This window comes from Mustela nivalis (assembly GCF_964662115.1).
Source record: "Mustela nivalis genome assembly, chromosome: 7".
NCBI lineage: Eukaryota > Metazoa > Chordata > Mammalia > Carnivora > Mustelidae > Mustela > Mustela nivalis.
This window is the reverse complement of record NC_139026.1, coordinates 42,050,833-42,075,163: the sequence shown is the minus strand read 5'-3', so window position 1 is coordinate 42,075,163 and position 24,331 is coordinate 42,050,833. Positions and strand designations below refer to the sequence as shown.

The 24,331-nt window shown below is 36.2% G+C and overlaps 3 protein-coding genes across 25 annotated transcripts in view; 2 read left to right on the top strand and 1 right to left on the bottom strand.

The window, feature by feature from the left end:
• The window catches only part of GLIPR1L1 (GLIPR1 like 1), a 33,036-nt gene extending 29,558 nt beyond the window's left edge, over nt 1–3,478 (top strand). The window contains exons 5-6 of the mRNA XM_082740493.1: nt 3,219–3,245; nt 3,334–3,478. Of these exons, the coding sequence (XP_082596619.1) occupies nt 3,219–3,245; nt 3,334–3,443 (137 nt within the window). The 3' untranslated portion in view covers nt 3,444–3,478. The remainder of the gene's footprint in view (nt 1–3,218; nt 3,246–3,333) is intronic.
• Nucleotides 1–24,331, bottom strand: part of CAPS2 (calcyphosine 2) — a 170,738-nt gene that overhangs the window by 85,992 nt on the left and 60,415 nt on the right. The gene's annotated exons all lie outside the window — the stretch shown is intronic.
• GLIPR1L2 (GLIPR1 like 2) overlaps nt 15,996–24,331 on the top strand; it is a 30,722-nt gene continuing 22,386 nt past the window's right edge. The window contains exons 1-3 of the mRNA XM_082740484.1: nt 15,996–16,220; nt 18,309–18,554; nt 20,712–20,815. Coding sequence (XP_082596610.1) covers nt 16,005–16,220; nt 18,309–18,554; nt 20,712–20,815 — 566 coding nt within the window. The 5' untranslated portion in view covers nt 15,996–16,004. The remainder of the gene's footprint in view (nt 16,221–18,308; nt 18,555–20,711; nt 20,816–24,331) is intronic.

Genomic DNA, 24,331 nt, shown 5'->3' with positions numbered 1-24,331 from the left:
AGAATAATTTTAAATTTCATTCAAAGCAGTTTAAGAAATAAATTCATTGTTATATCTCCTATTTGCAAACTAATGTTTTTTAGTTAAAGGGACATAAAGATAACAATGATACACTTTTTTTTTTTTTTTTACCTTCCCCTTCCTGCCCAGTATCCAAGCCACTGTCATTTCTTGCCTGAGTTCGTAATCTCCCACTTCTATTCCTTCTCCAAACTGTTTCTACAGAAAGAAAATCCAGGTCAAATTGTTTTCTTAAAATTCCTCAGTTGCTTCTTACTCCAGTTAAAGAAAAATATGATTCTATTCCAAGGCCAGTAAGTCCAGTTATGATCACTCTGGCTCTTGCTTTTCTCCCCTACTACTTTTGTTGCTGTTGTTGGTATCCTTCCTTTGACACACTAAGTTCCATGATTACCAGCTTCAAACACTCCAAACTCTTTCTGCAATCTCCAGCATCTCGATCACCTGGTCTGTTTCTAGTATCAAGATTGTTTGGTTTTCTCTTCGTTTTGGTAACATGCTCTGTTTCTTGGTGTGGAGAATTATCTTTAAAGATGGCAACTAATGATTCCTCCCTTCCTTTACATATATGCCACTCCTCCCAAGAAAGTGGAGAATATTTCTCCTCCTCCTCCTCCTCCTGAAAGAGGTCTTAATATTATTGCCAGTTCTGGCCCTACCCTTTAGAAGATACTTGCAGCTTCTGCTTTTGCTCTGTTGGAATCCTCCCAGAATTTCAGTTCCACACTTTCCTACTGGAGAGGTCTCACGGAGAAAGGCCTTGGAACAGGAGAGGTCAATTTTCTATTTCAACCCCCATCTGAGCTCTAGCTAAATGCAATTATGTCATTGAGTCCTGAAGACACTACATAGAGCAGAGTAATTGTTTTGTAGAGCCAGCCAATCCAGATAATTGTAAGAAATAATAATAAATCTTTATTGTTTTAAGCCGTTGTTCTGGAAGTTTGTGTCACAGCAGTATACTGCAAAAACACTTGGTATATGCCTAATAAGTGCCTATTAAGCAACTAACAATATGTGTAAAACAAAATGTAGGGAGTTCTACCTTTTCCTCTGCTGAACAGAGTCAAGGTTGTTCACCTTAATCCAAACACAGATTAGTCAACCCTGGGTTAGAATTCATGCAAGGCTTGGTCTACCTCTGTCTCTGTTCCAAGGGCATATATTTCCAGAGCTTTCCACTGAGAGACTGATGTGTTCACTGTTGCCTTTCCCTAAGAGGTTCTGAATTCTAATCTGCCTTACTTTAGCATTCTGAGATTACTGAAAAATCTGCTTTGCTTTCCAGAGGCTTTCAGCCTAGGATTTTAGTCCTGTTGCTCATAGCTTCAAAATTAAACAATTTAAGGGCAAAATGACCATCTTGGACTCATTCTTCCACCTTTACCTTTCACCAGGATCTTTTTTTTTTTTTAATATTTTATTTATTTATTTGAGAAGTGGAGATCAGAAGCAGGCAGATAGAGAGGAAGGGAAGTAGGCTCCCCGCTAAGCAGAGAGCCTGATGCAAGGCTCGATCCCAGGACCCTGGGACCATGACCTGAGCCGAAGGCAGAGGCTTTAACCCACTGAGCCATCCAGGTGTCCCTTTCACCAGGATCTTGAACTCGATTCTCCAATATTCTCTATTTAGTCTTAGAAGCCCAGCAAAAGCTCCAATGGTTTCTGTTTATCCAAAATCAGCCTCTGCCCGGGCAAAGCCCAGATTTTCAGCCCTAGACTTGGGCCCAAGATGAAATGAAATGGCTCCTGGGGTGGGAATCAGCTTTCATAATGTCAGTCCATTGTCTGTGGATCTCCAGCGCTGAAATCTTGACCCTCTAGTTTTTGTCGCTTTAGGAAATCTCTGGGTTCTTAAACATCATTTTGTTGTACTTCATTTGGATATTCTACTTTTACTTGAGGACTTTTTCTGTCATGAGCTTCTTCATCCCAAGACTCAAGCAGTTATCGACAATGCATCTCCACGACAGCACCACACAAGCTGCAAAGGTTACAATAAGCTTTGCTACCCGGTAGGAGGTGTTATCCCAACTTGTTTCTCTTCTAATTGTTCAGAAATCACGCAGCTCTTCCTCAACCTTTGCTCTTGCAATTAACCACGAGATAAGTTTATTAGTTCTACAGAGGACCTTGAAATTTTGGTTGGAATTACATATAAATATATTTGTAAAGAATTAACATCTTGGGGATGCCTAGGTGGCTCAGTCAGTTAGGTATCTGCCTTCAGCTTAGGTCATGATCTCAGGGTCCTGGAATCAAGCCCCGCATCAGGTTTCCTGCTCAGTAGTACATCTTCTTCTCCTCCCTGTTCCTGTTCTTTCTCATTATCTCTGTCTCTGTCTCTCTCCAGTAAATAAATAAGTACATAAATAAATAAATATTAATATCTTTGCTGTGGTATGGTTCCACTTATCTAAGTCTTATGACTGTTGATTTGTGCCTTTTCCTCTTTTTTGTACAAAGAATATATAGCCAATATATAAAAATATATTGGCTATATATATATATATATATATATAGCCAATATAAAAATATAAAGCCAATTTTTAGTTTTGTTGACTTCCTTTTTGAATGATGGGACAGATTAACAAGAGACTTTCTCCCCTTATTTTTCTGTAAGGAAACTTTATTTTTTCCTGATAACTATTATATCTAAAGCCTAGAATTATGTTCAATACACAGTACAAACTCAAAAAGTGAATAAATGAATTAAATTAAATGAATTCTTAACAAACCATAGGATCTTGTTAAATAGAGGGAAAAAATTTAATGACGAAAAGACACAGAGCAAAATTTGGAACAGGAGCCACACCAGAAACAAATGAGATATTTAATGGAGGGCTCTGGGTACCAAAAAGTCAACATGAGGGAATTACATTCTTTTTCACAGAATTTAAATGGACATGGCAGAATTCTACAAGTAAAGTCAACTACTTTATTTAGTTTTGTCAATTTTAGTGTTTTTTTTTTCCCTTCAACATGAAAGCTTCTCTAAAAATATCTGTTGACATGACTTTCTGGCAGAGGGCATCATATAGATTTTTAAACACTGCAGAATTGGGGGGAGGAAACTTTCATTTTCTTAAGTTAAACTAAGTTTAAAGCCAAACTAAGTTTCCTAAGTTTATCTTATTTAAAAAACCAGAAAAGCAAGTGAATGCCCTTAATTCTATAATTTTTTTTGTCTACCTTAGGTAGTAAAGAGCTTGATGAATCTGAAAGTACGTATCAAACTATTTCAATATTGATTCAATTACTTTCTCCCCTTGAAACTAAATGGAGCTTTCAACTGTTGTCTTTTATTGACAGACTATTCAGATTGGAATCCACAAGGGACAGCACCTCAGCAGATATCATGTAACCCATTGTGCCTAGTTTCTGTTCTTCTTGAGACTATTTTAATGATCATTTATATATAAGAAAAGTTCTCAAATGTGACAATAAATAGTTTATGGCTGAACATAAAACTCTCATCAGTTTAATTCTTTAAAACTTCTACACTCTTGTCTGTTACCTAAATTTAATGTCTGATTTTAACAAAAGATGTATTGAGTATAGAAGGGTAGCAGTAAAAAAAGAAAAAAAATTTTTTTTAAATTGTTTTCTCTTTTTTTAAATTCTACATTGCATCAAGAGTCCCACTCTCTAGTTTTCTAGATTTTCATTTTAATTTTTTAATTTTTTTTAAAGATTTTATTTCTTTATTTGACAGAGAGAGATCACAAGTAGGCAGAGAGGCAGGCAGAGAGAGAGAGGAGGAAGTAGGCTCCCTGCTAAGCAGAGAGCCCGATGCGAGGACTCGATCCCAGGACCCTGAGATCATGACCTGAGCCTACGGCAGCGGCTTAACCCACTGAGTCACCCAGGCACCCTAGATTGTCATTTTAATTATAGGACACTTAAAGAACATTTCGGATATCAGGCATTTTCCTTATATTCCAGTAGTTTCCTTTAAGAATACCATTAATATTATTCAGAAACAAAATGTTATTAAGGAAAGTTTCAGATAGCATGTAATGTCATAAAATAGTTGGAGAAATGGATGGGAAAAGATTAAATTGATTAATTTAATTGATTTAATTAATTTAATTGATTAAAGGGAAATCAATTAAATTTTAAACCTCTGAAAAGTAAATGTATGTTCTTTTAGGAGATTTTATTTTAAAATGTGACCTTATAAAATAACAGGATACAGACAGTATAACTTTTAAAACCTACACAACTGTAGTAGAGTTAACACCACCTCTACAAACCAAAGAATCAGTCAATTCTGCCATTTCTTTTGTCTGAAGACAAAAAACAAAAGAAACTATTCAATTAATTCAGTTTCAAAAATCAGTTATGTTGAATTGTTGACTTCTATGGGCTAAACTATCTAGATCTTTTTCTTCTCAACTAAAGCAATCACCAACCTCCTCAGATATAAATATTAAATATCATTTTAAAATTTATTTTTAAACAGACATTTTTTAGAAAGAGAGATAGAGAGAGCAAGCAGGAGAGGAGCAGAGAGAGAATGTTAAGCAGACTCCTTGCTCAGCATGGGGTCTAACATAGGACTTGATTTCATGACCCTGAAATAATGGCCTGAGAGGAAATTAAGAATTATATGCTAACTCACTAAGCCATCTAGGCACCCCCAAATGTATTTTTAACATGATTGAGAGTTATTTTGTTTATATTGCTAAATACCTAAGAATCTCCACATATCTGGATGATTATTGCTATTCTTTAAAAAAAAAAAAAAAAGCCAAATGATTTTATATTTCAAATATGTTTCTATTAGTCAAGGTTCTCCAGAAAAACAGAACCAACAGAGAGAGACAGAGACAAAGGGAGGGGAAAGATTCAATAGAATTGTCTTATATGACCATAAGCTAGCAAGTCTGAAATCTGTAAGGCAAGTTGGCAGGGTGGAAGTTCAAGTAAGAGTTGCTGTTGCAGTTTTGTGTCTGAGGTCTTGGAAATCAGGCAGAATTTCTATCATGCAATCTGAAAGCAGAATTCTTTCTTCAGGAAATCTCTTTGCTCTAAATGCCCTCAACTGATTGGATGAAGCCCACCCTCACATGGAGGGTAATCTGTTTTACTTAAGTCAACTGATTGTAAAGTTAATCATATCTAAAAAATAACTTTACGATAGCTAGAGTAGTGCTTCACCAAATACTTGCCATCATAGTCTAGCCACACTGACACATAGAGTGTCACCACAGTCTAGCCATACTGATACACTTAAAATTAACTATCACACTGCAATTTGTCATCATCTTTATAGAATCATTATCTTTTCGATAAACTACTGCTATTTGTTTAACTATTGCATTGTTAAAATTCAGATCCATAATTACTCCTTAACTTGCAGTTTGAAATAAGTGAAAGTTAAGCTGACACATATACATATATTTTGTGTTGTCTTCCTGGATTTTTTGAATTAAATTTTTTCATGAATAATTAAAATATCCTCTGATTTTTAATATAATCATCTCCTTATCTTCTTCAGACACCTTATTCATCCAAAAGCATATTTCCTTAAATCAGATTAACTTAAGTTCTACAGAACACATAAAAAATTAATTTTTATAGATTATATTCTCTGGGGGAGGAGTCAAGATGGCAGAGAAGTAGCAGGCTGAGACTATTTCAGCTAGCAGGAGATCAGCTAGATAGCTTATCTAAAGATTGAAAACACCTACAAATCCAACGGCAGATCGAAGAGAAGAACAGCAATTCTAGAACAGAAAATCAACGACTTTCTGAAAGGTAGGACTGGCGGAGAAGTGAATCCAAAGCAACGGGAAGATAGACCCAGGGGGGAGGGGCCGGCTCCCTGCAAGCGGTGGAGCAACGGAGCACAAAATCAGGACTTTTAAAAGTTTGTTCCACTGAGGGACATTGCTCCAGAGGCTAAACCGGGGTGAAGCCCATGTGGGGTCAGCATGGCCTCAGGTCCTGCAGGGTCACAGAAGGATCAGGGGTGTCTGAGTGTCACAGAGCTTACAGGTATTAGAATGGGAAAGCCAGCTACAGAGACAGAGACAAGGAGTGAGCTCCCAGCTAGGGGTTACCTTGAATGGGTCGCAGGCTCGCTGAGCTTGGAGTGCAGCCGGAGGCCACGGAAACAGGAGTAATTGGGCACAGTTCTCTGAGGGTGCACTGAGGAGTGGGGCCCCGGGCGCTCAGCTCCTCCAGGCCGGAGACCAGGAGGCCGCCATTTGTATTCCCATCCTCCGAAACTCTACAGAAAATGCTCAGGGAACAAAAGCTCCCAAAAGCAAACCCGAGTGGATTACTCAGCCCAGCCCCTGGTAAGGGCGGTGCAATTCACCTGGGGCAAAGACCCTTGAGAATCACTACAACAGGCCCCTCCCCCAGAAGATCAACAAGAAATCCATCCAGGACCAAGTTCACCTACCAAGGAGTGCAGTTTTAATACCAAGGAGAGCAGCGGAATTCCAGAGAGGGGAAAGCAAAGCACGGAACTCATGGCTTTCTCCCCATGATTCTTTAGTCTTGCAGTTAATTTAATTTTTTTTCTTTTTCAATTTTTTTCTCCTCTTCTGCTAAATTTTTTTTAACTTTTATGCTTTTCTTTTTTAATGTTTTTTAACTAGTTTATCTACTATATATATATTTTTCTTTTTTATACTTTTTCTTTATTTGTTTTCTTTTTTTAATTGTTTCTTTTCTTTGCTTTTTTTTTTCTTTCCTTCTGAACCTCTTTTTATCCCCTTCCCCCCCTCATTATTTGGGATCTCTTCTGATTTGGTTAAAGCATATTTTCCGGGGGTTGTTGCCACCCTTTGAGTATTTTACTTGCTCCTTCATATACTCTTATCTGGACAAAATGACAAGGCGGAAAAATTCACCACAAAAAAAAAAAAAAAAACAACAAGAGGCAGTACCAAAGGCTAGGGAGCTAATCAATACAGACATTGGTAATATTTCAGATCTAGAGTTCAGAATGACAATTCTCAAGGTTCTAGCCAGCCTCGAAAAAGGCATGGAAGATATTAGAGAAACCCTCTCGGGAGATATAAGAGCCCTTTCAGGAGAAATAAAATAACTAAAATCTAACCAAGTTGAAATCAAAAAAGCTATTAATGAGGTGCAATCAAAAATGGAGGCTCTTACTGCTAGGATAAATGAGGCAGAAGAAAGAATTAGTGATATAGAAGACCAAATGACTGAGAATAAAGAAGCTGAGCAAAAGAGGGACAAACAGCTACTGGATTATGAAGAAAGAATTCGAGAGATAAGTGACACCATAAGATGAGACAACATTAGAATAACTGGGATTCCAGAAGAAGAAGAAAGAGAGAGGGGAGCAGAAGGTATACTGGAGAGAATTATTGGAGAGAATTTCCCCAATATGGCAAAGGGAACAAGCACCAAAATCCAGGAGGTGCAGAGAACCCCCCTCATAATCAATAATAGGTCCACACACTGTTACAAAATAGTAAAATTTACAAGACTCTGTGACAAAGAGAAAATCCTGAAAGCAGCCCGGGAAAAGAAGTCTGTAACATACAATGGTAAAAATATTAGATTGGCAGCAGACTTATCCACAGAGACCTGACAGGCCAGAAAGAGCTGGCATGATATATTCAGAGCACTAAACGAGAAGAACATGCAGCCAAGAATACTATATCCAGCTAGGCTATCATTGAAAATAGAAGGAGAGATTAAAAGCTTCCAGGACGAACAAAAACTGAAAGAATTTGGAAACACCAAACCAGCTCTACAGGAAATATTGAAAGGGGTCCTCTAAGCAAAGAGAGAGCCTAAAAGTAGTAGATCAGAAAGGAACAGAGACAATATAGAGTAACAGTCACCTTATAGGCAATACAATGGCACTAAATTCATATCTCTTAATAGTTACCCTGAATGTTAATGGGCTAAATGCCCCAATCAACAGACACAGGGTATCATAATGGATAAAAAAACAAAACCCATCTATATATTGCCTACAAGAAACTCATTTTAAGCCCAAAGACACCTCCAGATTTAAAGTGAGGGGGTGGAAAAGAATTTACCATGCTAATGGACATCAGAAGAAAGCAGGAGTGGCAATCCTTATATCAGATAAATTAGATTTTAAGCCAAAGACTATAATAAGAGATGAGGAAGGACACTATATCATACTCAATGGATCTGTCCAACAAGAAGATCTAACAATTTTAAATATCTATGCCCCCAACGTGGGAGCAGCCAACTATATAAACCAATTAATAACAAAATCAAAGAAACACATCAACAATAATACAATAATAGTAGAGGACTTTAACACTTCCCTCACTGAAATGGACAGATCATCCAAGCAAAAGATCAATAAGGAAATAAAGGCCTTAAATGACACACTGGACCAGATGGACATCACAGATATATTCAGAACATTTCATCCCAAAGCAACAGAATACACATTCTTCTCTAGTGCACATGGAACGTTCTCCAGAATAGATCTCATCCTTGGTCCTAAATCAGGTCTCAACCGGTATCAAAAGATTGGGATCATTCCCTGCATATTTTCAGACCACAATGCTCTGAAGCTAGAACTCAATCACAAGAGGAAATTTGGAAAGAACCTAAACACATGGAGACTAAACAGCATCCTTCTAAAGAATGAATGGGTCAACCAGGAAATTAAAGAATTGAAAACGTTCATGGAAACAAATGATAATGAAAACTCAACGGTTCAAAATCTGTGCGACACAACAAAGGCAGTCCTGAGAAGAAAATATATAGCAGTACAAGCCTTTCTCAAGAAACAAGAAAGGTCTCAGGTACACAACCTAACCCTACACTTAAAGGAGCTGGAGAAAGAACAAGAAAGAAAGCCTAAACCCAGCAGGAGAAGAGAAATCATAAAGATCAGAGCAGAAATCAATGAAATAGAAACCCAAAAAACAATAGAACAAATCAACGAAACTAGGAGCTGGTTCTTTGAAAGAATTAATAAGATAGATTATATTCTCTGATTTTGAAGAAATATTTCTCAGAATATTAAATTGGCACTGCTATGGAAACTTGCAAGTAGTGGTATTTCTTAGAAAAGGGGGTCTCTATTTGCAGAGTTCTCTACGCTGAAGTGTGAACAGAAGCTTGGTAGCTGGAGTGCCTCTGCCTTTCTGAGTGGGGCTTCCTCTCATTGGCAAGAAGAAAAATTCTGGGTCAAAGAGTTGTCTTTTCCATTCCTTATTATCATATCCATAGGCTCTTCAAAGGACATGTTGGGAGGGCTGACATCATTAGCCATTCTTTTACTCTGAGAAAATCTTGTTCTTAATAGTGACCTTAAGTAATTAACCCTCCTATTTCACTCAGTTTGCCATTACTATACAAACTGCTCTGGGTTTGGCCTTTTCAATTTACTGAAGGCACTTAACTAGGAATCTAAACAGTGCATTCTTTTCGGGGGATCCTCTTCTCCTACTAGGGTATCTTTGAAATTCCCACAAATTTGACTAATCACTTGGCGGTAAACTCATCAGACTCATCGTCGTAGCTGGGCCAGGTTTATCACATTCCTACCCCTTGGGAAGGATCATAAACAGATGGCTTTAAACAGCAATCTCTACAATTTTTTGATTATGCATCCTTATCAGTAAAATAGACAGATAGACCGATAGATAGACAGACTGGTCAACAGTCCTGCTTTGCCTGGGACTGAGGAGTTTTCAAGGACACAAAAAAACACACCAAACCCAGGGCATTCCCTAACAAGTCAGGGAGTTGGTGACTCTATACTGGTGGCTCGGTGGGCTGGGCCTCAGCCTTTGGCTTGGGTCCTGGTCTCAGGGTCCTGATATTGAGCCCCGCATCGGGCTCTCTGCTCGCTGGGGAGCCTGCTTCTCCCTCTCTCTCTACCTGCCTCTCTGCCTACTTGTGATCTCTCTGTCAAATAAATAAAATCTTTTTTAAAAAAGTATACATATATCATTTAATTACATGTATTATGTGTAGTTTTATAATAGAGCAATATACATTTTAAATACTCAAAAACTGAACCTGAAAGGGATCACATAATAATGAATTTAAAAATAGGTGCTAAAGAGAGGTTTGTGCCAGGACGATGATAAGAATCAACTGATACTCGGGATACCTGGGTGCTTCAGTCAGTTAAGCATCTGTCATAGGCTCAGGTCATGAGCCCAGGGTCCTGGGACTGAGTCCCTCATCAGGCTCCTTGCTTAGCCTATAGCCTGCTTCTCCCTCTGCCTGCCACTCCCCCTGCTTGTTCTTTTTTTCCTGTCTCTCTGACAAATAATTTTTTTTTAAGATTTTATTTATTTATTTGACAGAGAGAGATTACAAGTAGGCAGAGAGGCAGGCAGAGAGAGAGAGGAGGAAGCAGGCTCCCCGCTGAGCAGAGAGCCCGATGCGGGACTCAATCCCAGAACCCTGGGATCATGACCTGAGCCGAAGGCAGCGGCTTAACCCACTGAGCCACCCAGGCGCCCCTGACAAATAATTTTTTTAAAAAAAGAATCAACTGATACTGTTTGTTTGCACTTGTGGCTTTACAACTATAATTAACCTGTAATTTCCTTTCAGCAAGACATGTGATCATTTGCTAATGGTTGGCTTAGTTAAAACCAGGTAATATACTCTGTAATTAAATCTACGCAGGTTGATATACTGCACAAAAGAAATAAAAAAAAATCCCCAAATCATCACTCCCTGTAGAACTCCCATTTTCCCTAAGGAAAGCTATATACCATTTGCCATTGCTCCCTGTCAAAAAATGCCAAGGACTCACCTGTACACACTGGATTTGCTCCTTATCAAAATAACTCAATAAATATGTATTAAAAATGCATAGCATGTCTGACACCATACTATTGGTTAAAAATTTATTTTAGTTCTTGTCAATATAAACAAAAATGAGGTACTGTTTATTAATAGTATTAATTTAATAATAGTAATACCTAACACTAAGTAAGGTTTACAACGTGTCAAGTACTAAGTGCTTCACATATAATAATTATATAGTCCTCTTAATCCTGTGAGGTAGATGCTATTACTTTCCATTTCTTGAACTACTAATAGGTTTAAACATATTTTTATAAACTTCATTCAGATTTACAGATATATTTTTTGAGCATTAAGATGGTGTGAGGGAAGACTTTCCTTTGGTCAAGGAGTCCTAGGAGTCATTGCATATATACAACCACTCTAAATAAATACTGACCTCAAGAATACAAAAATAATATAAATTTAGGAGTCAAAATTTCATATAAATATTCCCAGATTTATATTCAATTTTATGCTTTTGACTTTTAGATAGAGGTATACTATATTTTATTTCCTGAGGTCTAAACTCTTCCTGGAAGCTGGTTATATACAGTAAAATTTTATCTATATGTGAGAATGATAGGTGCAACATGAAATTTCCACAGTTTCTGGCCTTTTTTTTTTTAATCAACTGCCTACTTATCTCCTTTATTTTTCTAATTGTGTTGTTCATTTTCTTAGGAATTTTAAATGATTCTTAAATGTATCTTGATGGCACATCCATGATTTTAATCCTTTGATATTTATCTAGCTGATAAATATCAACTCAGTTGTTTTCTATTTACATTTTAATGAACTAACATCCATCTTTCCATTTGGGAATGTTCATCTTATTTGTGCATCATTTTGGTTTTTCTCTTATAATGGTTCTCATGCACCATTATTATAATTTGAATTTTTGGAATTATAGAACAGATCAATCTGACATAAAGGTGAAAGAATAAGAGTAAAGTAAAAACAGCATGTCTCCTCAATAATATCTCTACGGACAACAAAATAATCTTTGGCCTATTGCATGATCATTATTCTTAAGTGTACATAAAAAATGTATTTTTAAACTTGATAGTTTTTATCAAAATCAGAGTGTGAATTAGAGTATTTTTCCCTAAAATTTCAATCACAATGTACAGAAACTGAAAACAATCCTAAAGACATCTGAGATAAGCAAGAGGCTTAAAGTCTGTATTCTAAAATTACCCATACTTTTCAAGTGAAGACAATATCTCTGTAGACACAACAGAAAAGTAAATCAGTATTCAAAAAGAACATCTGCAGCAGAACTTTAGTAAAATAAATAATTTAGTGATAATTTATTTTTCACATTGCTTGTAAAGAAATAGATGATTCTGTCAATACACTTTAACAATTCCAATGCCTTCAAGAAATTTAATGAGTTAAATTATATCACCACTTTCAAGATTAAACAAGTTAAAACTCTTTGAGGGCTAGATGAATAGGCTAAAATTTCAAAATTCAAAAAGTCACAAGCTATAAGAACTTATGAGAAAATGAACATCTTTTAGTACCACTGGGGAGAAGAATTTCCTTTCCTATTCATGGTCCTTCTGGCTTGACTAAGAATCAAATTGTCATGAGACAGATTAACAAAAGAAAATCAAACTTGATTTTGTATATATGGGGAATCCAAACAGACACAGAAATTCCAAAGACAGGCAAAATAAGGTATATATATCATTCTGAACTAGGGAGAAGGGAACAGCAATCTGGATCTCAAAGAGAAAAAGTGCAATTCACAGGAAGATCAAAAAGTAAATGTATAATAAATGTTTGCTGGACCTTTCAGAAACAAGGGGACAAAACAAAAAACAAAACAAAACAAAACAAAAAACCAAGGGGACATAGAAGACTTTGATCAAACAGACCCTGCTAGGTTCCTCCCTGTCTATCAAAACTAGGTCATAGTATAATGTAGTAATCTATGGCAATAACTCTCTTCCTGGAGCAGTCCTCTATCTAAATTCTTTATAGAGACCTCACAGTTGCAGGGAGATAAAGAGCTTTTCCTGAATCTGCTGGGTTTTGATTGTTTTTGAACTCAAACTAGTCTTCATGCCAAAGTGTCCCATCTTGGGATGCCCTGCCCAAGTCCTCTGATATAGACTCTGTGATTTTAATACATAAAATGTTAAACAGTGGTTAAATGATCCTCAAATATAACATACCCCTTTAAATTTTTTGAAAAATGTATTTTAGAATGTAATACATTTGAAATGTTTCTTGTATGAAGTACATAATGTGGACCAATTCACTGAAAGACTGAATATTTTGCAAAACATTCTCAGCAAACCCAACCTCCTTCTGCACAAAAAAAACCTACCTGGATTTATGGGCCCTTCCTCTGTACTTCCATTTTAGTCACTTGGGTTTAAAAACTAGCTCTACCATATACTGGCTGGTGACTTTAGACCAATTACGTGACCTCTTTTTCTGAGTTTTCCATCTGTTAATCAGATAATCATAGTGTCTGTTTCTCAAACATTTATGATTTAAATGAATTGATATTTTCCAAGCATTTTAAATAGCCCCAGATAGTTCTGGAAAACACTAATGACAATTATACAATACTGTGAATGTAGCTGCCACTGAATTTTACACTAAAAATGGTTAAAATGGTAAATTTTATGGTAATGTGTATTTTACCACAATAAAAAAATTTAAAAAATAAAATAGTGCCTGTAACAAAGTAAGAATTTTTTAAATAAACTAAAAGTAGCATTTACTGGGGCACCTAGGTGGCTTAGTTGATTGAGCATCTGATATCAGCTGGAGTCATGATCTCTGGGTCCTGAGATGGAGCCAGCATCAGGCTCCAAACTCAATGGGGAATCTACTTCTTCATCTCCCTCTCCCTTTGCCCCTTCCCCTGCTCATGTTCTCTCTCTCTCTCTTTCTAAAATAAGTAAAATCTTTTTCAAAAACAGCATTTACTACTCTGCATCATAATTATTAGTTTATTTGTATCACCCATAACTAAAAGATTCATATGGATAGACTACATATTTAGTTTGTTCAGACTACATATTTAGTTTGTAACTCTAACACCTATAAGGGACTCAGACATATAGGAGGTCCTAAAGAAATACCTGTGACTGAATGTGGTGTCCAGCAATAGGTTGCCTAAGAGACAGTAACTTCCTTCTTAGTATAATTATTTAAGAAGAAGTATAATGATTTCCTATTAGTGATGTGTCAGAGCGTCTGACCAATACATAGGACTAGTAAAATTGTCTAAAATTTCTTCCTAATCTAAGATTGCATTATACTATTTATCTTGTGCCTTGATACAGCAATTTTCATAATCTAACAACAGTACCAACATAATAAAGGAATTCCATCTTTCACCACATGCCACCTCCATCCCTGTTTTAGTACCTGCGCGTACTAAAACAGTTGTAGTCTTTTCAGATCTCCTGGTATAATTACATGCTCTTTTCCCTTTGCTTAGAATGTGCTCTGTCACGTGTATGATTCATATTCTTGCAGTTACGTTCTCTAGAAAGGCTTCCATGGTCCTCATAAAGGGTGTTAATTGTCCCATACATGCTGCAACAACATTTTGGTTTTATTTTTATCACATGTTAATAGAGTTACCAATTTGCTAGTTCTCTAAACTATAGGCTATTTGGCAGCAGAGTCTGGGTCTTTCTCAATTATCTAACACATTGCCTGGTAATAAACACTTATTAGAAGTATAACAGCACCATCTTGTGAGGTCTGCTGCTTTCAATTGTATACATCATCATTTTTTAAAAGATTATTTATTTTAGAGAAAAAGAGACACAGAGCAAGACCATGACAGGAGGGGGAGAGGAAGAGAATCTCAAGCTGACTCCCCACTGAGAGGGGAGCCCAAGTTGAGACTTGATCCCACCATCCCAGATCATGACCTGAGCAGAAACCAAGAGTCAGAGGCTTAACCCACTGACCCACCCAGGTGCCCCTGTACACTGTAATTTTTAAAGCACATTTTTAAATATATTTTGACCAGCCAGATGCCAATGCTTTCTTTGTGGCAAACTTCTGTCCCAGTGTCCCTGATTTCAAATACCTCTTCAATGCTATGGAGCACAATTGGTTATATGCAAATGTGTATCCCAAGCCAAATATGTGCTTTTATTTTGTGCCTAGAACTTATATTGCTCAAAGCAAGTTTTCTTCAGCAAAATGTTTGAACGCAAAGAGACCAAGCCAAAATCTGCTAAGACACCAGCCATTTTGCCTGAAAGAAAGAAATGAAAACAAAAAATGAGTTCTTACCAACTGTGAACAAGACAATTTGTCAGAGATGATGAACTCTGATATTATAAGCTGTCTATACAGATCTGGTGAGATGAAATGAAAATACTTTAACCTTAGGAGAACTTGATGTTTTCTACTCTACCCCCTACAAGCTAAGCTTTCCAGTCTTCCATTTATTCTGTGGTTCCTCACAAAAGATGATTAAAACACTAACAGAAAAATCTCAGTGAGGAAGTCTGAATTAAAGAGGAAATGCCTTTGTCCATGAGGATAAGAAAGGGTGCATCCCGCACTAAATTTTCAACTCAAGAGGCAAGAATGGAAGAAAAAGATCTACTGAATTTTCAACAGTATCAAAGAATGCTCATTTTCCCTTGCATAATTAGAAAATTCCTCAAACACGTTCATTATTCAGCAACTGGCATTCAGTACAGATGGCTCATTAATAAACGATGACACATCATGTGATATCAGAAATCAACTTTGGATAATATTTAGTTTTTGTTTTTGTTTTTTTAAAGATTTTATTTTTTATTTGACAGAGAGATCACAAGGAGGCAGAGCGGCAGGCAAAGAGAGAGAGAAGGAAACAGGCTCCCCGCTGAGCGGATGTGGGGCTCGATGTGGGGCTAGATCCCAGGACCCTGGGATCATGACCCGAGCCAAAGGCAGAGGCTTTAACCCACTGAGCCACCCAGGTGCCCCATAGTTAGTTAGCTTAGTTTAGTGAAAAGCCTGTACTCCTTTGACTCAAGCCTTTCTTCGGTTAGTTCTGCAGATTGCTATGACTCTCTGCCCCTAAACCTAGGACTTCGTTACCGCTTCTCCCTAAGCACCTCCAAAAGCAGGTCCAGCTTGCGTGGGTCGGGGTGTGGCTTGGTAGGGGCGGGCTGGCGCGTGCGCACTGGCCTGTCTGCGACGGGTGGGCCATGGAGGGTCCAAGGCCCTTTGCGCGGGAATGGTGCGCCCAATCACTTCCCCTGATGCGAGGAGGCATTTTGAGGCTGTGGCTACTACTGCTGGATTTCGGTTTGAACGCGACACTTCCTCACGAAGAGGATGTACACTTTATCAATGAGTACGTGAACCTCCACAATGAGCTCCGGGGCAACGTCCTCCCCCGAGGGTCTAACTTGCGCTTCATGGTGAGGCTCTAAGGCGGTTGCCCAAACCAACAACCTCCTTGTCACAATGCCACCCCTCAACCTCAGAACCCGGGCACGGTTTCACTGAGGTTGACGGATCGCGGGGAACAGCACTTTTAGTTTGGGTTTAAAAAATACCCTCAGATAAAAAACATGTCACTCTCACACACGGTTATTGCCAAGATTTTGCACAGTACTGGGATTTGTAGAAGTACTCAGCTGAGGGATTGTCTCAGTCACCTCATCCCAGCCCTGGCCTTGATTTTGCATTCCCTTACAATGTTGTTCTTCCTTTTTCCTCCATTTTCCCCTCCTATTTCCAGTTTACACCTCATCAACTGTTCTCTTGCTACTAGTCTTTTTGACTGTCATTTAAATAAATATTCTCTTACCAGGCAATTAGGAGCTTCCAATTTATATTATTAAATGATATTACAAGGACTGTTTCCATAGACATAAGTTTTTTCTTCCCTCTGGATTAGTTCCTTAGACAAATTCGAGAAATAGGATAAATAAATTAAGGGTATGGTATTTTAAATTTATATGATATATAGCAATTGCTCTTCTAAAGGACTATGCCAAATTAAGCAAATACCAGCAGTGTATTAAAAAGTATTTTCCCATAACACAGCCATGGGAAGCAATGACTAAATGCTTACAAACTTGGACTTGAGAGTTGGACTTCCTGGATTTAAATCCAGGCTCCACAGTTTACTGACTCTAAGTAGCTATAAGTAAACTACTTAACTCTTTTGTGTTTCAGTTACTTCCTTTGTGTGATAAAAGCAATAATTATGCATAAGTCATGGGATTATTGTGAACATTGAGTGAGATAATGCTTAGAAAACACTTAGAATAGGGACTAGTACATAGTAGCATGTGATATATAAACAATATGCAAAACAAAGCAATAGAAGGATAGTCCTTGGAGCATTGTTTGCAGATGGAAAGCTGTCTAAAAGGTCATTAATAGGGGAATGGTAACAGGTGTTATAAAATATCAATATTGGGGAATAATACTGTGCTGACTTTATAAAACTTGGGTAGATCTAGTTATGCTAAAATGGAACAATCTCTCTTAAGTGAAAACTGCGAAGTTGAAGGCCAGTTATATTGTGTATGGCATGATTACAATAGTATAGAAAAAAAATCACCCAATACCTACCTACCACATCCCTGCTTATATCTTATATTTGAATATGTTTGTATATGTATATATACAGAGATAGAGAAATGTATACATAAGCAATATTTTTTAACAATTTTTACCTTTGGGGAGGAAAGTACGAGGGATATTCTAAAGAAATATTTGTTTTCTATATTTTCTATATGTATAATCTATGAAATTAAGAAAACTCAAAGGAAATCTTGGTATTCGTTTTAAGAAACGTTTATTTTCAGATATATTGGAACATGTACAAACCATTTTGATTTTACAACTTTTTTGTTGATTTATCTAAATGTACAGTGAACTTAATGAGTCTCAAAATAGTGATAAAATTACACAATTCTGAATATTTCTAGATAGGTAACAAGGGAACAGTATCGTGATATTTTCTTATATTTCTGAGACTATCCACAAAACTTTACATGTGCATCTTTTATAATATTCAGCAAGTACAACTATGTGTTAAAATTTTATATTTATAAAATATAGAAGACAAAATTTATGCCTGACTTTGTATTTTATTCCCCACATTACAATAGTTTGCATATACTCAGTATTCAATAAATAGTTCTTGGATGAATACTTTAAATTATTGTGTTATTATGTAGAAAAGGAATGAGATTAAAAGTATATATTCTGAACAGAATACATGTTAGAGTGTATAACCATTTGCATCATCTAACAATATGATTTTTAAATTACAATTAGATAGATAGTCCTTTGCCTCAGGAAATACTTATTTCATTTATGATTAACTCAAGAACATTTTCCCCCATAGAAATTCTACCAACAAGCTCATAAGCACAGTTTTGAATTGTTTTCCTTAAACAGAATATGAGAACTCAAGGAAAATAATTTAGAGAACAAGAAAAAAAATGCTCATTATTATTATTTTTTCTTTGCTTTTTGCATTTTTTCAGACTTGGGATATAGCTTTGTCACGGACTGCTAGAGCATGGGGGAAAAAATGTATCCTTGACCATAATAATCATTTAGAAGAACTAAAAATGGCCCATCCTGTATTTAATGGTATTGGTGAAAATATATGGGTCGGACCTGAAAATGAATTCACTGCAAGTATTGCTATCAGAAGTTGGTATGAAGAGAGGAAAAGGTACAATTTTGAAAATGACAGTTGCTCTAGTGACTGTTCTAATTATAAACAGGTATCTAATTTTTATATTAATTCAATAGACTCCTTAATTGCATTCTACGAAGTTTTTGATTATGTTTCAATTTTATAAATAACCTCAAATGGTAAAGTTACTACTTCTCATAGAATCAAAATTCTAATCAGTCCTAGATCTTTAAAATGTCTGTGATTGCATCTATTATGTGAACCATACAGTTAAAACATTCCTTTAAATGTAGTAAATCTCATTTCCATACCCAAAAATGAAAGGTGCTTTTCTAAAAGTAATACACACTGGAAAAGGAAGAAACTAACAAAAATTATTTTTAAATTATTGACTATAGACATAAGTAAAGAACTTCTTATTTTTTGCACAGATCTGTACACATACTACTATATAGCTGATTGATTAAAACATTTTAAGTGCAAATTAATGATGTTTTCCTGTTTCATCTAACAATCCACCTTTACACTTTATACTCCAGCAATACTGAACCACTTGTTATTTCCTCTATATACACTTGTTATTTCACTGTCACATTATTTATAATCTATATACTGAGCTGAGTACAGAGAGTTATCTTACGCATACATTCTCAACACAACAAGAACATAACATTATTTTGGTTTTCCATAAATATTTATATCAGGAATCAAGAAATAATTGGATTAACTTCCAAGGTGGTTTAAGGGATGATTATTTAAAAAAAAAAAAAGAGATGATTATTTTTCAATCAATAGACTATGATGTCATGTTTTATGCAGAACTTAAAATCCTATGATTTTGTCATGTTAAATTCGTATCTAAGTTCCATCAAATGAATCGTGTTTCAAAGCTGTTTGATCCATTCTTTCTTCCAGAAAGTTAGAATGGTTCTCCATTGTTTTGCTCATATCAAAGTCAGACTCCTTAATACGATTTTAATAATCCCAGTAAATTAACCAAGTCTACTCCATGATCTTGTCCTGTTATTTTTTCCTCTTTAATTCTGATATCCTAGAGATTTTTGTTTCCTGTTTTTTACCTGCTTAATTCCATTTCAACTACTGCTGACATTCTCTTCTCTATTCTTTTAATATATCACTCTGTTTCTTTAAGAATTGTTTTTTTAAATTTAATTTTTTTTCAGTGCTCCAAGATTCATTGTTTATGCACCACACCCAGTGCTCCATGCAATATGTGCCCTCCTTAATACCCACCACCAGGCTCACTCAACCCCCCATCCCCCTCCCCTCCAAAACCCTGGGTTTGTTTCTCAGAGTCCACAGTCTCTCATGGTTCATCTCCCTCTCCAATTTCCCCCAACTCACTTCTCCTCTCCAACTCCCAATGTCCTCCACATTATTCCTTATGCTCCACAAGTAAGTGAAACCATAAGAATTTTTTTAATTCTTTTTTTAAAAATTCTCATTTTTTAATTCTTTATTCTTTTATTTTTTCTTTATTTTTTAATTCTCATTTTTTAAAACCACTAAAGCTTGGGATAAAGAGAAAAGGATACCAGAAACTGTTTCTCTCTTCCACAGATGTTAACAGACAAAACAAGTACTTTTTTTGTTACATGGAAGTATTTGAAATACTAAAGTCCTACAGAGAATTTCTGGAATATCTTCAACCATTCTCATATTGTCACTCCAATTCAAGACATGTTTTTCTTTTTATATAAACCAGCTCTTTTATACATTTTTTTAAATTGCAGGTCCAGACTCTATTTTATTTTATAATGGAATTTCGTCAACAAAAGAAGAGAAATGCTGACTGCATTCAGTTACCCTCTACTCTTATATTGCTTTTCCATCCTTTCTATAATCTTGATGTCATTTTTCTCCTTTCCGGTCACAACTTCCAGTATTCCAAAACTTCTCTTTTCCTTGTTCCTCTCTGTGAATAACCTAGAACTCTCAGATTCAACAGGAGTTTGAAAATTGATTCAAGGTGTAAAACTCTCTAGATCAGTGTTTCTCAAACTCTTTATCCTAAGGCAGAACCTGCTAAAGGTTTCCTAAATAGAGTTTGGGAAATGCTTCCCTAAATCTATGAGAATTCTCTACCTGCATCCAAATAGAGAATACTTCATATTCCTTAAATTGCTTGGTTAACAGTTCCTTGTGAATTGACCATATTATTGTTTATAACATGACAGTAAATGTTTAGAATCAAATTTTGTTTCCTTTGAAAATTTTATTTTAGCTTGTTTGGGACACATCTTACAAAGTTGGTTGTGCTGCTACTTCATGTACAAGAGTTGGACATATTAGATATGCAGTAATTTTCATATGCAACTATGCACCAGGGTAAGTTGTTTTAAATTTTAAAAAGAATATAAAAATAAATCGGGAATTTTTCAAGGTTAAATTTTCCTAACTTTCAAAATATTCTTCTAAATGTCTTTGTGCACTATAAAAGAATTAAATGTAAGATTCTAAAGATTTTAAATTGAAATAGTTTCAATTCTATATTGAAAAAAGTCATATTTTGGGCATATTGATTTAACATACAAATTAGCCAAGGATTACTTCCTTAAAGAATTTTAACTTTGTGAATGGTGCAAGTGAATGGTCGAGTTTCATTCTTCTATACATAGCTGTCCAATTTTCCCAGCACCATTTATTGAAGAGACTGTCTTTTTTCCACTGTATATTTTTTTTCCTGCCCTGTCAAAGATTATTTGACCATAGAGTCGAGGGTTCATATCTGGGCTCTCTACTCTGTTCCACCAGTCTGTGTATCTGTTTTTGTGCCAGTACATGCTGTCTTGATGATCACAGCTTTGTAGTAAAGCTTGAAATCAGGCAATGTGATGCCCCCAGCTTTGTTTTTCTTTTTCAACATTTCCTTAGTGATTTGAGGTCTTTTCTAGTTCCATACAAATTTTGGGATTATTTGTTCCAGCAGTTTGAAAAATGCTGGTGGAATTTTGGTCGGGATGGCATTGAAAGTATAGATTGCTCTGGGCAGTATAGACATTTTAACAATGTTTATTCTTCCTATCCATGAGCATGGAATGGTCTTCCATCTTTTTGTGTCTTCTTCAATTTCTTTCATGAGTGTTCTGTAGTTCCTCGAGTACAGATCCTTTACCTCTTTGGTTAGGTTTATTCCAAGGTATCTTATGGTTCTTGGTGTTATAGTAAATGGAATAGATTCTCTAATTTCCCTTTCTATATTATCATTGCTAGTGTATAAGAAAGTAACTGATTTCTGTATATTGATTCTGTATCCTGCCACATTACTGAATTGCTATACGAGTTCCAGTAGTTTGGGGGTGAAGTATTTGTGTTTTTCATAAAAAGTTTCATGCCATTGGTGAAGAGAGAGAGTTTGACTTCTTTGCCAATTTGTATTTCTTTGCCAATTTGTATTTGCCAACCTTGTATTTCTCTTCATTGTCTGATTGCTGTTGCTAGGACTTCTAGTACTATATTAAACAACAGTGGCAAGGGTGGGCATTCTTGTCGTGTTCCTGATCTCAAAGGGGAGGCTGTCAGCTTTTCCCCATTGAAAATTATATTCTCTGTGGGTTTTCATAGATAGATTTTGTGAAGTTAAGGAATGTTCCCTCTGTCCATACTTGGAAGAATTTTAATCAGGAACAGATGCTATATTTTGTCAAATGTTTTTTTTGAATCAGTTGAACCCAAAATGGATGAAAGACCTCAACATGAGTCAGGAATCTATCAAAATCTTAGAGGAGAGAATATAGGTAGTAATCTTTTTGACACGAGGTACAGCAACCTCTTTCAAGACTTGTCTCCAAAAGCAAAGGAAACAAAAGCAAAAATGAACTTTGGGGACTTGATCAAAATAGAAAGCTTCTGCACAACAAAGGGAACAGTCAACAAAACAAAGAGGCAACCCAGGGAATGGGAGAAGATATTCACAAATGACACTACAGACAAAGGACTTATATCCAAGATCTATAAAGAACTCCTCAAATTCAACACCCAAATAATAGATAATCACGTGAAAAAATGGGCAGAAGATATGAACAGACACTTCTCCAAAGAAGATATACAAATGGCTAACAGACACATGAAAAAATGTTCATCATCATTAGTCATCAGGGAAATTCAAATTAAAACCTCATTGAGATACCACATTACACCAGTTAGAATGGCCAAAATTAACAAGACAGTAAACAGCAAGTGTTGGAAAGGATGTGGAGAAAGGGGAAGTCTCTTACACTGTTGGTGGGAAGTCTCTTACATGCAAGTTGGTGCAGCCACTTTGCAAAACAGTGTGGAGATTCCATAAGAAATTAAAAATAGAGCTACCCTATGACCCTGCAATTGCACTACTGGGTATTTACCCCAAAGATACAGATGTAGTGAAAAGAAGGGCCATATGTACCCCAATGTTCATAGCCGCAATGGCCACAGTCACCAAACCATAGAAAGAACCTAGATGCCCTTCAATGGACAAATGAATAAAGAAGATATGGTCCATATATACAATGGAATATAATGCCTCCATCAGAAAGGATGAATACCCAATTTTTGTATCAACATGGATGGGAAGAGATTATGCTGCATGAAATAAATCAAGCAGAGAAAGTCAATTATAATATGGTTTCACTTACTTGTAGAGCATAAAGAATAACCTGGAGGACAGTAGGAGAAGGAAAGGAAAATTGAATTGGGGTAAATTGAAGGGGGAGATGAAGCATGAGAGATTATGGACTCTGAGAAATAAACCAAGGGTTTTGGAGGGGAGAGGGATGGTGGTTGGGTAAGCCTGGTGGTGGGTATTAAGGAGGGCACATATTGCTTGGAGCACTAGGTGTGGTGCATAAACAATGAATTCTGGTACACTGAAAAGAAATTTAAATTTGAATTCTTTCTCCTTACTTACCATGTGATTGTTTACTCTACACCTGAATACCTTCCTATTATGGGAAATAACTACCTTGCAAAATAGCCTCCATCGCTAGAGAATTTTGTGGGAAAATCTGAAGTTTTGTTATAGGTCAAGATTACATTATAATTAATACTATTAAAATGTCCAATCAAGTGAGAAAATATTTTAATCAACATGTTAAGAAAACAGTAAAAAGAATGACTACATGCTAGAATTAAGAAAGAATTTCTGCCAGGGCGTCTGGGTGGCTCAGTGGGTTAAGCCTCTGCCTTCGGCTCAGGTCATGATCTCAGGGTTCTGGGATTGAGCCCTGCATCGGGCTCTCTGCTCAGCAGGGACCCTGCTTCTTCCTCTCTCTCTGCCTGCCTCTCTGCCTACTTGTGATCTCTGTCAAATAAATAAATAAAATCTTTAAAAAAAAAAAAGAAAGAAAGAAAAAATTTCTGCCAAATAAAATGTTCTGATACTAACCAAATAGAAAACACAAACAAACAAACAAACAAAAAACACATCAGTTACTGATTACTGATTGTATTCCTCTGGTTAAGGAAAATAAGAGAACTATGATATAAATCAAATCACACTCAGAAATCCCCTTCCTGACCCTGTTTTGTGACCCCGGAACACAGTCATACAAAACAAGTCAAGACATAGCGTCATTTTAAAACCTTTTAGGCTTCCTTTCATTACTACAGAATGAAAGCATTGGGATAATATCTGTTATAGGGAGAAACTTTTGAAAGTTAACTGCTAATTGGTATTGAAAATTTAGGAAACTAGGTACTGATTTAAGGGAGGAAAGAGGTTTCCTCTGAGGCACTAGTCTTCATTAATGCACTCAACACCTCTATACAAGGCACAGATTTGTCTACCAACAAGACCAAAAAAGGCTGACCATATTTAGTTTGTAGTCTTGGATGGGAGACAAACAATATATAAATAAACACATAAAT